Source organism: Papio anubis, chromosome 7 (genome assembly GCF_008728515.1).
Source record: "Papio anubis isolate 15944 chromosome 7, Panubis1.0, whole genome shotgun sequence".
NCBI classification, from domain to species: domain Eukaryota; kingdom Metazoa; phylum Chordata; class Mammalia; order Primates; family Cercopithecidae; genus Papio; species Papio anubis.
The window spans coordinates 154,847,133-154,865,446 of NC_044982.1; the positions used below are offsets into that span (position 1 = coordinate 154,847,133).

Sequence of the window (18,314 nt, forward strand, 5' to 3'; positions counted from 1 at the left end):
TACATTGCCACACCATTATCACTCAGAGTCCACGGTTTACATTAGGGTCCACTCTCGGTGTTGTACATTCTGTGGGTTTGGAGAAATGTATAATGACCTGTATCCACCCTTGTATTATACAGAATAGTTTCACTGCCCTAGAAATCCTGTGTTCCACCTCTTCCTCCCTCTCCCCCAACCTCTGACAACCACTTATCTTTTTACTGCCCCCACAGTGTTGCCTTTTCCAGAATGTCATATGGTTGGAACTATGTAGTCTATAGCCTTTGCAGATTGACTTCTTTCACACTGTAATATGCAAAGTTTCTTTCATGTCTTTTCATGACTAGATAGCTTTTTTTTTTTTTTTTTTTTTTTTTTTTTTTGAGACAGAGTCTTGCTCTGTTGCCCAGGCTGGAGTGCAGGGGTGTGATCTCGGTTCACTGCAACTTCCATCTCCTGAGTTCAAGAAATCCTCCGATCTCAGCCTCCCAAATAGCTGGGATTACAGGTGCCTGTCATCACGCCCAGCTAATTTTTGTATTTTTAGTAGAGATGGGATTTCAACACGTTGGCCAGGCTGGTCTCAAACTCCTGACCTCAAGTGATCCACCTGCCTCAGCTGCCAAAGTGCTGGGACTATAAAGCTCATTTCTTTTTAGCACTGACTAATATTCTATTGTCTAATGTGCCACAGTTATCTATCTATTCACCTAGTAAAGAACAGAGTTGTGTTTTTTTTACCCCACTGCTCTGGGAATATAGTTTCCAAAAATTATTTAAAAAATACAGAGCCGCTTTTAGTACTTCTGGAGGCTGCTCTAATTTGTCTTCGTCCTTTAAAAGTCTGCAGAAAAAAAAAAATTAATCTAATAAAGGTGCTTCTGACATTACTGCAACCTAAACATGCTTTACTTGATATCTTCCAGACCTTCACACCGGAAGACCACACCTTTATTGGTTCTGTTTGTTAAAGACTCAGAAGCCAGGGCCCCAGCACCACCCAGCAACCCCCGAATCAAGGTGAAGCAAAATCCAGCATTCACTCTGAAACACGTGTCCTGTGCTCTGACGTAGAACCAAATCTAACAGCCATTAACATGGATTGTTAGATGACTTCCGTTATCACCTACTGGGATAAAACCTATTTTGTTTTGGCTAATAAATACTGTTCTATGTCATTATTATTATTATTATTTTCAAAACAAAGTCTTGCTCTGTCACCTAGTCTGGAGTGCAGCAGTGTGATCTCGGCTCACTGCAACCTCTGCCTCCCAGGTTCAAGTGATTCTCCTGCCTCAGCCTCCTGAGTAGCTGGGACTACAGGTTCCCACCACCATGCCCGGCTAATTTTTTGTATTTTTAGTAGAGATGCGGTTTCACCATGTTTGGCCAGGCTGGTGTCAAACTCCTGGCCTCAGGTGATCTGCCCGCCTCGGCCTCCCAAAGTGCTGGGATTACAGGCGTGAGCCACTGCCCCTGACCTTCATTAAATTTAATGTATTATTTAAACTAGGATATTTTTATCAGCTTTATTGAAGTATAATTTACATAAAAGAAAATCCAACCATTTAAGATACACAGTTCCTGACAAAGTACATCCTGATAAACTCATATGGCCATGGAAGCACCACCACAATTAAACTATAGAACATTCCATGTCCCCAGAGTTTCCCTTGTGCTTCCCTGTAGCCATTCTCTTCCCACACCCCAGCGCCAGGTGACCACTCATCTCTCCTCCATCACTAGAGTTTCATAAAAATGGAATCATACAGTATGCAGTCTTTTGTGTCTGGCTTCTTCTATTTAGCCAATTGCTTCTGAGATTCACCCACATTACATGTAACAACAAGGCGAATCTTTTTAACCCCAGAAATACTATGCCTGGAAAGTAGAAAACTATTCAGCAAAAGCTACTGTAGAAAAACACTCCAAGATGATTAAGAACTGTATTCCACCTCTCTCAAATGATACCCTTGAACAACAAGGGATTCCTATTTTAGGATAGAAAGGAGACTGCTAACTGATGGATACAATACATTTATTTTTTAAATGTCTTGCTAGCTAAAGACCATTAAAGATATGTGGAGAGAGATGACATCAGAAAAAGTGGCAAAGACCTAAAAATTCACTCCTGTATAAGAGGAAAAAATAACTGAATGAAATGGCTAGAATCAACTTGCTCACACCTCTGGAAATTAACCAAAGACCTGCAGCAACCTTGGAAGCACTTCTTCAAGATGAAGAGCTGAATCTCGGTAAGAACAGTAGGATTTGGGGCATTTTGGCTTGCCCTACTCCCATCCTCCATTCCTCATCTCTACAGTACCCTTGAAAAATTGCAACTCACATGCCTGGTGCAGACTGGAAGCCACTTGAGGGACGGGAACAAAGTTGGGTCTTTTCCAAAGTCCCATTCCCAAATAATTCTCATGATGTGACCATTCTGGTGATTCCCTAGAAGACCATACTTACAAACCTAGTTGCATTTGACCTGACCCTGAGCTCACCTACTATGAACAGTCTTTTCCCTGGGGGAGATTATTGAATACATTCATAGGCAAGTGTTTTCACTCTGCAGGTGACTAATCAGTAGATAATAGTTGGGGCAAACAATGTATTAATCTAAACACTTTAAAAAAATCCTGGGGAGTAAGATGCCCATAGGGCTTTTGAAACACCCCAACATATCTCTGGGAATACAGAGTGCCACACACGTGCACAGGGTTGCGCATATGCCCAGGAAAGCCCTGAGAAGCTCCAAGCTCTCAGATGACAACTGCCTTGCAGAATGTTGAAGGTGTGCCGCAAGAGTCATACAGACCCCCTTGTCAAAGGCTGGGAGATGTACTGGCTCCAGGCATTTAAAGAAATCTCTGTCCAGTAACTAGGTAACTCCTAAACTAACTTGGTAGACAATTCAGCAGCCACACATGACAAAGGATAGACTTTACAGAATTTGTTCAGAAAAGACATCAACAATAAACTATGGTGGACAGGAAGAATTTGCTTTCTAGAGGCACCATATTACATTATTGAAAATGTCCAGTTTTCAACAAAAAAAAAGACAGAAATATGAAGATACAAGAAAGCACGGCCCATATACAGGCAAAAAACAAAAAAGCAATCAATATAAGTGATCCCTGGTCGGGCGCAGTGGCTCATACCTATAATCCCAGCACTTTGGGAGGTTGAGGTGGCCTGATCACTCCTGAGGTCAGGAGTTTGAGACCAGTATGGCCAAGATGGTGAAACCCCATCTCTACCAAAAATACAAAAACTAGCTGGGAGTGATGGCACATGCCTGTAATCCCAGCTACTCAGGAGGCTGAGGCATGAGAACTGCTTGAACTCTGCCAGGAGGCAGAGGCTGCAGTGAGCCAAGATCATGGCACTGTACTCCAGCCTGGGCAGCAGATTGAGACTCCATCTTAAAAAAATACATAAAAATAAAAACAAAAAATATATATATATCACATGTACCTATCTCATACACACACACACACACATATATGATCCCTGAGAAAGGCATGGTGGACTTAGAAGACAAAGACTTTAAATCAGTCATTTAAACATATTAAAAGAGCTAAAGCAAACTGTCTAAAGAACTAAAGAAAAAGATGACAATGATATCTCACCAAATACAGAAAATTAATAAAGAGATAGAAATTATAAGAACCAAATAGGGCTGGGCATGGTTGCTCATACCTGTAATGCCAGCAATTTGGAAGACTGAGGCAGGATGACTGCTTGAGGCCAGGAGTTTGAGACCAGCCTGGGCAACATAGCAAGATCCTATCCCTACCAAAAAATACACAAAAATTAGCCAGGTGTGGTAGCATGCACCTGTAATCTCAGGGGGCTGAGGCAGGAGGGAGGATCCCTTGAGCCCAAAAGTTCGAAGCTGCAGTGACCTATGATCATAGCACTGCACTCTAGCCTGAGAGACAGAACAAGACTCTGTCTGAAGAAAAAGAACCAAATAGAAATTATAGCATGAAAAGTACAATAGCTCAAATAAAAAACTCTCTACAGGGGTTAAACAGCAGATTTGAGTAGGCAGAAGAAAGAATCATCAGTTAACCTATTTTTAGGTTATCCAGTCTGAGCAGCAGAATAAACAATGAAGAAAAATGAACAGATCTTAAGAAGTGTGTGAGCTATCATAAAGTCTACCAAAGTGCATGCAATGGAGTATCAACAGGAGAGGAGAGAAAGTGAAAAGAGCAGAAAATACATTTGAAGAAATTATGGCCAAAAACTTCCCAAATTTGACAAAAGACAAGAATCTACACATCCAAGCTCAATGAAATCTAAGTACAATAAATGCAAAGAGATCCATACCTAGACATATCATAATCAAACTGTCAAAAGCCAAGGCCAAAGAAAGAAGCTTGAAGGCAAAAGATCAGTGACTTACCACATACAAGGGATTCCAGTAAGATTAACAGCTAGTTTCTCATTAGAAAACATGCAGGACAGAAGGCAGTGCAATGGCAAGAAGAAAAAAAAAAAGTGTAAACCAAGAATTCCATATCCAGCAAAACTATCCCTGAAAAATGAAGAAAAAAAATCAAGACATTACCAGATAAGCCAAAGCTGAGATAATTTGTCTCTATAGAATCTGTCCTACAACAAATAGTAAAGGAAGTATTTTAGGCTGAAATTAAACATACACATACACACACACCCCCCCCTCCATGCGCACGAGCGTGTGCAAAACTAGATAGATAGTAAATTAAACTCACATAGACATAAGAAGCATGAGTAAAGGTAACTACAGAGATGCTATGGTTTGCATGTGGTTTGTCCCAGTCAAAACTCAGGTTGAAATTTAATTGCCAATGCAACAGTGTTTGGAGGTGGTGTCTTTAAGAGATGACTAACTTAAGTTGGATTAATGTCTTTCTCACAAGACTGGGTTAGTTCTCTGCAGAAAGGATTAGCTTTGGTAAGAGTTAATTGTTACAAAGTGAGGTTGCCTCTCACGTTTTTCCCTTTTTGCATTTCCCTTTATCTGTCATGTTTTGAGGAAGCACAAGGCCCTCACCAGAAGCCAGCAGATGCGATTGTCCAATCTTGAACGTCCCAGCCTGCAGAACCATGAGCTAAATAAACCTTTTTTTTTTAGTAAATTACCCAATCTCAGGTATTCTGTTATGGTAACATACAAAAAAAGGTAAGACATACAGAAAACAAATAGCATACTGGGAGACATAATAATCCCTCATCAGTAATTACGTTAAAAAATTAAACTCTCCAATTAAAAGGCAGAAATTGTAGAATGGATTTTAAAAACATGATCCAATTACACACTGTCTATAAGAGATTCACTAGAGTTTGTCAGTAAAAAGGCAGAAAACGATATACTGTGCAAATGCTAACCAAAAGAAAGTTTGAGTAACCATCCTAGTGTTAGACAAAATCATCTTTAAGACAAAAATTATTACCAGAAATAAGGACATTTTATAATGATGAAGGCTTAATCATTCAAGAATATAGAACAATTATAGACATATTTGTACATAACAATTGTGTCAGGGTAGCAAAGAATTAGCAAAGAACAACATTCTGAACAGTTGAGCCGGTAGCTCTATACTGAAAAATGAGAAATGTCATTTGCCTAAATTATTGACAACCAGAAGACGGCAACCAAGATCAAATGCACCCTGGAAAGGCACAGGTTTTCTATCCCGGCTGCATATTGAAATGATCCACGGAGTCTAAAACTACAGATACCCGGGCCCTATGCCAAGAAATCCTGATATAGTGAGTCTGAAGTAACAGTTGTTAAAGTGCCCCCAGTGTTCTGAAGTGCAGGCAGGATAAGGAGACACAGGCCTAGAGAATGACAGCGTGGGCTCTGGAACATACAGCCTGGGTTTCAACCTGAGCTCTGCCTCTTACTCGCTCCAAAAAACCTTGAACATGACTGAACCTTGCTGTACCCACATCGCAGAAGAGTGTCTGGAACACAGTAAATATTGTTAATAAATGTTAGCCATTACTGTCGTTGTCGTCATCATGATCATCTGTCATCATCATCATTTGCCCAGGACAGGCACAACTTGAGGTACCTCTGAACCCTCACAATGGACACTGAAGTTGGGGAAGAAAGAGACAAACGGCAGCTTTACTGGTGGAAAATAAGCTTGGCTCTTCCCTCTTGAGCCTGCTTCATCCCCCAGGAAGACTAAAGCGGATCCTGCCAGTCAGCACAACAGAGCTCCCACTTTCAAAGATGGCCTTCACATTCTGGACCGGCGTACTAGGGTGGAGTTTAGGAAAGGTAAACTGTGCCACCCTCCCATACCACCACACGCCCCTGCAAAAACACACACACACACACACACAAGAAACCAATTAATCCAACAACGCCAACTTTCTACCTTCATTAACATAGTCCTTCTTTTGTAAATATAAATAGGATAATGAAAGATGGCCTGATATTGAATAGGAAAAAATAGCATGAATAATGACCTAGATGATTAAAGAGACGAATCAACCTGTGGGGGGAGGTGAGAATATCTGATAAACAGAATTCTAATTAATATACTTGAACGAGATTGCACCCATTAAATGAGTGTTCCATAAAATGTGAACACATTGCTACGAAAAAAAGCAATTAGAGAAAAACACAGTTCTAAGAAAATAACATAGCTGTCTGTCAAAATAAAAAATTCAACAGAAGGATCAAGCAGTAGAATGGATACAGCTGAAATCCAAAGTAGTTATCTAGAAAATAAAACAGAAGTGCCCCAGAAAGTAAAGAAAAAGAAAAAGAAAATGTTAAAAATCCCATAGGATCAATTTAGAAGGTAGAGCATCTATCCACTAGGAATTCAAGTAAGGGAAGGCAAAAACAAACAAACAAATAAATAAATAAATAAATAAATAGATAGATAAGAGATACAATCAAAGAATTAATGGAAGAAATTTCCCCAATCAATTTTTCTTGAACTATCCAATAGACAAATAATTAGAACTAGTCTAATAATGCACTATGGTATGTGATAAACAAGTATGAGATCAATATACATAATTTTTCCAAAAATTATAGCAGAAAACACAGTTGGTTCTTGAACAGCACAGGTTTGGACTGCATGGGTCCATTTATACATGAATCTTCTACCTCTGCCACCCCTGAGACAGGAAGACCAACCCCTCCGCTTCCTCCTCCTCCTCAGCCTACTCAACTGATGACGATGAGGATGAAGGCCTTTATGACAGTCCACTTCCGCTTAATTAACAGTAAATACATTTTCTATTTCTTAGGACTTTTTGAAATGATATTTGCTTTTCTCTAGCTTACTGTATTGTAAGAATACAGCATATAATACATCTAACATACAAAATATGTGTTAATTGACTATGATCAGTAAGGCTTCCAGTCAGCAGTTGCCTATTTGTAGTTAAATTTTCAACTACATGAGGGGTCAGCACCCCTAACTGCCATGTTGTTCAAGGGTCAACTGAATATCCCCATCTCTAAATATTATAGACATTATGTTTCCAGGAATTAATCTATAAAATCAATGCAATCACAAAATCAAATCATGACCACACTTTACAAATTCATTCTAAATTCATTGAAGAATGCAAAGAAGTAGCAAAAAATACGTAAAAAAATAGAAGAATGACTTATTATAAAGCTGGACTAGTTAAAACAATGTAGTATTGTCTTAGAAATGAACTGATAGATTCATTACACAAAATAAAGATTAACAAACAGACCCACATCTAGCAGTGAGGTGGCAGAAAACATTTCAAATGGGAGAAGAAATATTGAATTGTTTAAAGAAATAATATTGGGAAAATGGCCCTCCATTAGGAAAAGATAAAGTTAGAGCCTTACTTCATACCATATGTAAAAGTAAGTTTTGATTCAATTAAACATAAAAAGAAAAACTAAACATTTTAGAAATACACAGGTGAATAATTTCAGAAGTATAGTCCAAGAGCGATCTTTTAAACTAAAGAAACCTTAGAAGTCATATTAAAAAAAAAAAAAGCAGATTTTCCAAGATAAAAAAACTAGCACTTGTGTATTTTTTAAAAAGACACTTCATTAAAAATTGAAAGACAAACTGACAAGACAAGCTGGGATAAAATATTAGTCACTTAAAACAGAAAAGTATTACGATGTTAAGAAAAAAAAAACCACAAAAAAAATAATAAAAATAAGGAAATGAAGTGAGGCCCCCCAAGGAGGGACAGTGACGGTGAAGGAGCGGTTTGAAAGACTAGAAGGTAAGGAATTGATATATTAATAATATGGTTCAATATCCTGAATCACGTCGGGGTGAGGAAGGAACCAAAGGAACCTGAGTTTAGGTTTTAGAACAAGGCAACTGAAGGAAAGGGAGAAACATTCCTAATGAGACAGGGGAGCAAAAAGAAATCAGTTTGGGTTTGGAGTAGATTGAATTGGAGTCCCTGTCGGGTAAATGTTACCATGGAAGCCCCTCTGGTTTAGTCTCACTAGGCAGATTCACTTGAGTTAACAGAAAACTCAATTAGAGACTTCATGTGAAATTATAAGATTTTGTTGTGTTTTTGTTTTGCTTTCTTTTCATTCTCTTTTTTTTATTTTGCTTTCTTTTTATTTTTATTGTCTCCTACTTGAATTGCTTTATTGAACCTTCCTTTGCAGACAAATAAGAATTTTATAATTGTTTGGATTTAAATGGTTATTTTCAAATTGCTTAAGGGTATTAGAAAACAACAACTTTCTTTGCAATTTTTAAAATGTCCCTTTCTCACTGCTTACATGTTAATACAGTCACACAACAAAATAATGCGCAACTGTTTAAAACAGGCTGTACTAAGAAATATTTCGTGAATGGAGCAACAGTCATGAAATACTCCTAAGCAGAAAAAAAGGCAGGTTACAAAACAGGTGCACTCTGATTCTAATTTTCATAAAAATATGTATGCATCTGTGTCTGCACAGGGAAAAATGGAAGGCAAAACAGCAAAATGTAATTATGTCTATCTCTAAATGTTGGGATTTGGGATAATTTTTAAAAACTGTCTTATTGTGTTTTTATGCATTTGCTAAATTCAAAACAATGAATATTTAATACACTAGAGTTTAAAATTCAAAAAAAGAGAAATCTCACATATCAATGTAACACAGTCTCACAGAAAAAATACGTACAAGCAATTCATGGAAGAAATTCAAATAGGTAATGGAATCTTACTATTTGTTTTGTTTCAGTTCCATCTATTCTTTGTTTCCTTTCTCCTGTTTTCTGCCTTCTTTTGCATTAAATGGATATTTTTTATGATTCCATTTGATTTCCTTTGTTTCTTAGCCAACTCTTTGGGGTTTTTGGTTTTATTTTAGTGGTTGCTTTAGGCTTTACAGTATACAACTTTATCATAGTTTACCTTCAGGTGACATTAGGCTTCATCATGTGTAGTCTAAGAATCTTACATTGTATCCTTCCATCCTCCCTCCTTTATAGTATTTTCATACAATTACTTATATAAATGTTATAAACCCTATAATACATTGGTGTGTGTTTGGTTTTTTTTTCCTATTTTTGGTTCTTTGTATGCATTGAGCTTCTGGAATCTGTGGGTTTCTAGTTTTTATTCCATTTTGAAAAAAAAAATACTACTATTTCTTCAAGTATTTTTTCTGTTTGCCCTCACTCCTTATTCCACATATATTAGTGTTTCTGGAAATTATTCCACAAAGTTCTCTGATTTTTTTTCATAGTTTTGTTTAAAAAATGCTTTTTTTCTATGTTCTTCATTTTGGAGAATGTATATTGCACTGCAATGCCTGTAAGTCCACTAATGTTTTTTCTTGTTCCAAATCTGCCATTAGTCTCATCCAGTGATTTTTTTCTCTCTTACATTGTAGTTTTCATCAGTAGAAGTGCAACTGGGTGTTTTTAGACCTCCATGTGTCTGCTTAACTTTTGGAACATATAATTTTAATAACTGTTTTAATGTCCCTGTCTGATAATTCTAATATCTGCATCAATTTTGTATCAGTTTCAATGGGTTTATTTTTCTTGTCTCTTTGAACCATAGTTTCCTGCTTCTTTGCATGCCTAGTAATCTTTGATTAGATGCTAGGCATTAGGAATGCTATCTAGTTGGTGCTGGATACTTTTGTACTCCTATAAACATTCTTAAACTTTGCTCTGGGACACAGGTAAATTACTTGAAAACTATTTGATTCCTTTGGATCTTGCTTTAATATTTGTTAGGCAGAACTGGAACAGCATTTAGCTCAAGGCTAGTTATTCTCCACTACTGAGGTAAAACTCTTCTGCATACTCTATACAATGCCCAAGTGAATCATGAGGTTTTGCAATCTGGATGGTGGGAAAACCCTGATTTTATGACTGGCACTTTTCTCTCTAGTCCTCTCGGGTAGTTCTTTCATGGCCTCAGTTTCCTCACATGCAAGAGCTGATCAGTAGCAGCTGAATATTCACAGGGCTTCCTCTCCAGATCTCCAGAACCCTCTGCCTGAGTAAGTCTTTCCTCTCTGGCACTTTGTTCTGCAAATTCTAGCCACCTTGGACTCCCAGGCTCAGTACAGCCTCCATAACTCAGGACTGCCAGGCTCTTCCCAGGTTCCTCTGCTGTGGCCTGGAAACTTTCTCACAACAGGAGGCTGCAGCAATCCTGATTTACCATTAATGGTGTGAGATCAAGGTGGGGAAAATACATAGCTGAATCAGACCACGTTTATTGCTATGGACCCACAGCAGCTTGTTTGGTTGGCTAAAATGCAAAGCCGAAGGTGGGCTATATTAAGTGAAGTTGAAATGCCAGACTTTTTTGGTGTACCACAGACGAAGGGATCTAAAGACTCAAGGAGACTGAAATGTTAGAGTAGATTTGGCCTGTCTGACCTCACCCAACCCAAGAGGATCCAGAGGCACACATTTCTCTACAGTTATGAGAAATAAATATGCGAGAGGAACCTCAGCATCCTTGAACTCTTCTCTGGAGGCCACAAATTACAGTTGGAATTTCTGTGCTACCATCTAACTAGGGTCTCCAAATGCAGTGAAGATGGTGAGATCCCAGGGTTGCAGGGGCCAGGTGGCAGCACTTAATTGCCAAAGGCATGGTGGATGTGGTTACTGGGAAGGACAGAGAGTCAAAGCAGTGATCAGAGTAGCCCGGCTCACCAAGATCTCTGGTGTTGGCTCTAAGAAGCCCTGTTTCTCTGATTGAGCCATGATGGATACATGTTTCTGTCTGGGTTGATAAAGCTTAGCAATAAAAATAAACCACCATCTGAGTAAGGCAAAAAGCCAGATTCCTCAATGTAATATAAAATGCAAACAGTACTAAACATGTTATTGGATCTATATGGTACTCATATTCCCATAGATCGGTACTTCTTAAAGTAGATTTACTTTGCTTTAAAAAAAAAAAAAACTGTCCTAAACTATAACTAATTTGTTATTGGTAAAAATAAATTCTAAAAAACGTTTTCAACTCCATAGTTATTACTCTCTCAATAGTATCAGTTATTATAAATAATCGAATATCCAGTTCAGTGCTACTGTACTCAAGGTTTTAAAACTTATATCACCTGTGATTATGGGAGACTGTTTCTATTATTGATACATAAGCCATCACAAGATGGTTCACTGAATCTTTCAAAAAATCATCTAATCAGAGCTATCTAATCTGATTTTTAATTGGCATCCAGCATAATATAGAACCTGTTATAGTTTAATGTAAGGAAGACAATTATCTCAATCATAGAAGACACTAAACACAGATTTAAAAAAAAAAATCTACCCCAGTAATGTGAAAATACATATTCTTTATGTATGTCGCTAGTTTTCAGCATTTGGAAAGGCACTTATAAAACATTATGGTAAACACACACACACACACACACACACACACACACACACAGCGTTTCCCCTCTTCCCCTCCCTCTCACATTGTATTCACCAGCCTACAAAGGGAGGCCTCCCTCACCGAGTGTCCACAGTGGCCTGCTGCTCCCCTCTCTTGCTCTTCCCCAACAGAGCCTTCGCCCTCCCGCACATCAGTCACTCCGGCGGACACCGTACAGCTCTCCTTCATCTCGCTCTGTGTGTCTGCAAGCGCAGAACGATGAAAAGAAGGAGCTGCAGCAGGGCTCCGGACGGCCTTGTGCTTGGGAGCCCTGCAGAGGAAAGCTGCTGCCAGGAGAGCAATGGCAGCACCAAAACGCTCCAGCAGCAGGGGCCACGCACGCCTGTCCTCAGCCAGCCAGGCCTGCAGGGCGAATGCAGCGGCTGCACAGACCCTGGAGCCATGGGCCCAGAACTGCTGCTTCTCACTCCCCTGAGGGACACTCTCCTTTCACAGAGGGCAGCTCACTGTGTGGTCTTTACGGAAGGCGTTGGGGGGAGGGCAGGCCAGTGTGTCCCCCTGGGAATGAACTAGAAAACTCACGGCTGCATCTTTAGTTGACACCTCCAGGAAGAAAAACACATAATTAGCACAGACAACAAAAGCAGGAGCTTTTATTTTAAAAATCACCGAAATCAAGACTTCGAGCCGTTCTAGTGCTAAGTCCCAGGACAGGGTACTTTGCTTTCTAGGTCTTCCTTTCCTCTTTCCTTGCACAAGGTCTCATACGTCATCTGGAGAACCTCAGTTCCATTTTGTGGGCCCTGGGGAACCATGAAGGGCTTAAAGAAGGGGAGTGACACAGTCCGGTGGACACTTTACATACCATCCATGGCCTCTGTGTGTGTGGAGAACAGACTGGAGAAGAGCCAGAGTTTTGGCACACAGATCTGTTAGGAGGTTACTACATGAGATACCAGGCAAGGACCTGCCCTAGAATGGTGGCTCAAGGCAGAGAGAAGAGAGGGGCAGCTGCATACAAATAAAATGAGTCACGGCCAGGCGCAGTGGCTCAGGCCTGTAATCCCAGCACTTTGGGAGGCCAAGGTGGGTGGATCACGAGGTCAGGAGTTCGAGACCAGCCTGACCAACATGGTGAAACACTGTCTCTACCAAAAATATAAAAATTAGCTGGGCGTGGTGGCACACACGCCCAGCTACTGTAATCCCAGCTACAGGCGGCTGAGGCAGGAGAATCACTTGAACCCAGGTGGTGGAGGTTGCAGTGAGCCAAGATCATACCACTGCACTCCAGCCTGGGCAAGAGTGAGACTCTGTCTCAAAATAATAATAATAGTAATAATAATAAAATAAGTCACAAAGAGAGAGCTTGTGAATAAGCACGATGGGTGAGGAAGGAGAAGGATGTCTGAGTGACGCCCCAGTTTCTAGACTGGGTAGGCAGTGGTGTCACCAACTGAGACAGAAGATACAAAGGGACAAGAAGATGAGGTTGAAGGAATGTAAGTCATGTGATAGATACATATACTTAGAGAAGAAAGACAATGTCCACACAGACTACAGTTGGCTGGAAAAAAGGAGGATTTGGGAGTCAGAGAGCTTTGGGTTCAAGTCCTAGCTCATTACTTAAGGTGTGGAAGCCTTGGCCTTGTTTTAAAAACCTTTTTTAAAAAAACTATTTTAAACTTTAAAAACTCTTAAAAAAAAAAAAAAAAAAAGAGTAGGAAAACCTACTTTTGCCAGGACTGCCGTGAAGGTGAGGACACACAGGTCCCACTCGATGAATGGTTGCCATCATTGTTAACAGTATTTTCTTTGGTATTATTCTGGATAGAAGATCTTTGGTCACATTTCCAAAAACTCTGTGGTGATGGTTCCTGTTAAGTGTCAACTCAGCTAGACCACAGTACCCAGATATGTGGTCAAACACTAGTTTGGATGTCGCTGTGAAGGTATTTTTGTAGATGAGATTAAGTTCTAAGCCAGCAGACTCTGAACAAAGCAGATGACCCTCCATAATGTAGGTGGACTGCGTCCAGTCAGAGGAAAGAAGAGAAAAGGACAGATCTCCTCCAGGGAGGAGGCAATTCCGCCTGGCGCCTCCCTTCAGGCTAAAGCTGCAGCCTCAGCTCTGTGTCCAGCCTGCGAGCCAGCACTACAGACTTTTACACTGCCTGTTCCCACAACCGTGTGAGCCAATCCTTTAAAATAAATAAATCTCTCTATATACACACGCACACATATATGTTATAATCTAGATATTTATATATACATGTGTGAATGCGTGTGTATACCTATCTATATCTCTATCTGTATATCTCCCATTGGTTCTGTTTTTCTAGAGCACCCTAATAGATCTTTATACTGTAGATTTTCCCGGCATCTATTGTGAATGCCTTTACTCCTCATGAAGCCAAAGCCGAGACTATCTCAATGGTCATGATTCAGAGAGTGAGTTTTTGCTAATGAATCAAGATTGTACTGTTGTGGTCAACACGACAGAAGAACATTCTTATGGTACAGACAACAAACTACCCAGCAAAACCCACACAGTCCGTCTGCAGCACGGAACTGCCTCTGAGAAGCGCCTGTCCAGAGAGGCAGTGCCTGCCACGGGTCCACGGGTTCCTAGATGGGGCCTCAGGACAAGCTCTCCTGAATGGCTTGAAAGGCAAGCAATGAATGTCATTTTCGGACCAAGCAAATTAAACTGCTAGGGTTCCTTTTCTGTTCTCTATTCCCTGTCACTGACTTGCAGCGGATCTCACAGCCCTAGGAAACACTGGGGCCCTCGGGCGGAAGGAGCCAGGTCCCTAAGTCCCTCTGTGAAGGACTCAATCACAGGCCATGCCTGACCTGGACAACGGCCAGACTAGCCTTGCCCTAATGGAGCCACTGAAAGTCAGGGGGTAGTACCAGCAGTTAGTGTCACCCTAATGATACCCTAACCTCCCTACATAAGGCAAGGAAGTCAGTCAAGCCACATGATCCCCTTCCCCTCTGCCTGGGGCTTGGGAGGAAATTTGTCCATGGGAGGTCAGTGCTGACCACCTCCCAGAGAGCAGGCTGGCCCTGCTCCAACCACTGTGGCAGGGCTGGGGAGCAAGCGCTCTGAACACTCCGCTCCAGTAGGTCCAGCTGCTGCGATGTCCCTCTACTGGGATGAGTCCTGAGACTGCAGCCTGCTCCCCTGGCTTCCCTGGGACACTCCTCAGCCACCACCATAAGGGGTCCTAATTCCTCGTCTGCTCTAAGCTTATGCATCCTGCGTGGTAAAATGCCCAGCCCCGTGAGATTCCCGATGCTGGGGCCAGGGCTGGGGGTGGCATGCGGGGGTGACCGGGTGATGGACGTCATTCCTCTCTTGTCTTTTCGTCCACACACCCACTCTGCGGAAGGCGGCTTTCCTTTGTTTAGAGAGCTTAATCTGTCTGCACCGCGAAGGTGGGTGTGGACGGAGGAGGCAGCTGTCCCCGTGTCACTGAAGGCAGCGCAGTCACCACACTGCATACCCCGAGGACGTCAATCCCACAGTCACCTATTCACTGCATTTCCCCTCGGCACCAAGAGCCAGCTTCAAAATAATCCAGCAAGGGGCTGGGGGGGAAGGTAGGGAGATAGTGACAAAACAAGATGGACCAGATGCTGACATCTGTTGAAGCCAGATGAGGGGTACACAGGGGTTCATGACAGCAGTCTCTTTACTTTTATGTATGTTTGAAAGTTCTAAATAAAAATATTTTTCTAAAAGGAAATTCCTTATATGAGCCGAAATACAGCAGAAGAGGAGCCTCAGCTGACTCTCAGGTCACTCCTGTCTTCTCTGATACCATTTTAGGGCGTCATGGTTACTCCCATGAAAGAAGAGGTGTTTTCAATAGACAAATGTGGGTTATTTTTCTACTCCCATTAATATTTACTACATGTCATTATCTCCAAGTCTAATCACTTAAAGAGGAGATTTTAAATAATTGATTAATATAAAAGAAGAAAAATGCCACGCTGTCTGTTTCATTATCTATCAAAACCCGGAAAACCTCTTCCTCTAGTCCTGGCACGGACACATACATATATTAATGCATACACTGAGAAGAACAGGCATACAAATCAATAGACACAAATCTGCTTAGGGTATTTTTCCGAGGGAAAAACCATCCTCCTCTCCATCTCCCGCGTGGCCTGCTCCTCAGCACAATGCCACAGCAATTCAAATAACTCTCTTTATTTTACTCACAGAATTTTAGGGTTCCCCCCAAAACACAAAACTCTAACTTAATTTCTTGAACGCTGATAAAATATGTTCTGTTTGTGTGATCATACGTATGCATGCATAGTGCATAAACAGGCTTTAATGTCTAGAGGAAACGCATGCATGCACACTTTTTTTTTTTTTGAGATGGACTCTCTCTCTGTTGCCCAGGCTGGAGTGCCATGGTGTGGCACGATCTCAGCTCACTGCAACCTCTGCCTCCCAGGTTCAAGCGATTCTCCTGCCTCAGTCTCCCCAGTAGCTGGGATTACAGATGCTCGCCACCATGTTCTGGCTAATTTTTGTAATTTTAGTAGAGATGGGGTTTCATCATGTTGGCCAGGCTGGTCTCGAGCTCCTGACCTCGTGTCCGCCCGCCTCGGCATCCCAAAGTGCTGGGATTACAGGTCTGAGCCACCGTGCCAAGCCGCATCCACACTTTTAAAATGCCGTTGTTGGCCGGGTGCAGTGGCTCACACCTGTAATCCCAGCACTTTGGGAGGCCAAGGTGGGTGGATCATGAGGTCAGGAGTTCAACACCAGCCTGGCCAAGATGGTGAAACCCCGTCTCTACTAAAAACACACAAAAATTATCTGGGCGTGGTGGCAGGTGCCTGTAATCCCAGTTATTCAGGAGGCTGAGGCGGAGAATCATTTAAACTCGGGAGGCGGAGGTTGCAGTGAGCCGAGATCATGCCACTACACTCCAGCCTAGGTGACAGAGCGAGACTCCGTCTCAAAAAAAAAGACAAGTCCTTGGTTCACGCTGGGTCCTTACAGCAGGACACCAAAACAAAACAAACACAAAGAGGATGCTCTTGAAGCATCTCAGCAAGACGCCAAGCGGCACTCTCAGAAGCACCTCCTGCGAGAAACAGCGCTTCTCATGAGCCCATCAGCCTTCAGCAGTGAGATTTTATCAAGCTCTGCTTCCTGCTGCCTGAAAAAAACCTACAATTCTCTTCGCCATTGCCTCCAACCTGCTCACACATCTGAAGGTGGAACCCTGCTCCGAGGCCACCTGGAGACACAGGTGCCACTTACCACGAGGGAGAGAGGCCTCTTCCAGGACACGACACCTATGAGTCCGGACAGCAGCACCTGGAAGGACAAAAAGTACAGGAAGGTGAGATGCTTTCATGGGCAATCAAAACACGGTGAACCGTTTGAACCTGGAGAAGGACGTGTGGAACACAGCACGCACTCGGTGGTGGGGCTACATGAGCTGCATTGTCACAGCTTGCACCCACTCTGACAGGCACACTGGTCTCTCAGGGCACCAGGGCACTCCGGAGGGGTCCCTTTGTGCACTGCACGCGGTGGCCCAAGAGTGACAGGCTTTCTGAAACACCCCACCCTGGTCCTCGACGTGATTTGGCTGTGCTAGGCACACGCCTGTAATCCTAGCTACTCGGGAGGCTGAGGCAGGAGAATCACTTGAACCTGGGAGGCGAAGGTTGTAGTGAGCCAAGATCACACCACTGTACTCCAGCCTGGGAGGCAGAGTGAGACTCCATCTCAAAAAAAAAAAAAAAAAAATAACAGAGAACACTATTTGGGGAAAAGGCAAAGGCAACCCCACCCACGCGCCACCCGGCCACCTGCCACGGCTGCATGGGCCCCGGGCACGGCAGACCCTGGAGGCTCCTTCTCCCCTCTACACGCTGGGCTCCCCTGACGCACGCCCTTCTCTCTCCTTCTCCCCTCCACACGCTGGGCTCCCCTGATGCACGCCCTTCTCTCTCCTTTTCCCCTCCACACGCTGGGCTCCCCTGACGCACGCCCTTCTCTCTCCTTCTCCCCTCCACATGCTGGGCTCCCCTGATGCACGCCCCTCTCTCCTGCCTCCTCCTTACTGTCCTGATCACATAAATATGCTGTGACTTCTGTCCTTCAGAAGAACCACTGCTTAGCCCTGTGTCCAGCTCCTGGCCTGCCTGTCTCCTGGGCAGCCTCCCGACTCCAAGTACCCTGAGGATGACACTGGCTCTGATCCCCACATTCCTGATTTCCTGGTGTCCAGGAAGGGCCAACTGATCATGGAGACACAGTCACTTCCCACCCACTACCATCTATCTGGTTTCAGCTCCACAACTCCAAGGAAATGTCTCCCAAGGTTCCCCAGCAGTCATTGAGTGCAACAGACAAAGCTCAGTCCCCATCACCTGGCTGAGGGCTGAGGCTCCCTCCCATCTGGGCTCCTGCGGCTCCTCACTCCCCTGCGGTTCTTCCCACT

The 18,314-nt window shown here is 42.5% G+C and overlaps 1 protein-coding gene across 2 annotated transcripts in view; it reads right to left on the bottom strand.

Annotated features, from left to right (window-relative positions):
- The window catches only part of FAM189A1 (family with sequence similarity 189 member A1), a 442,551-nt gene that overhangs the window by 230,655 nt on the left and 193,582 nt on the right, over positions 1-18,314 (bottom strand). For both annotated transcript variants that reach the window (XM_031668869.1, XM_031668870.1), the window contains exon 2: positions 17,123-17,179. In XM_031668869.1, coding sequence (XP_031524729.1) covers positions 17,123-17,179 — 57 coding nt within the window. The remainder of the gene's footprint in view (positions 1-17,122; positions 17,180-18,314) is intronic.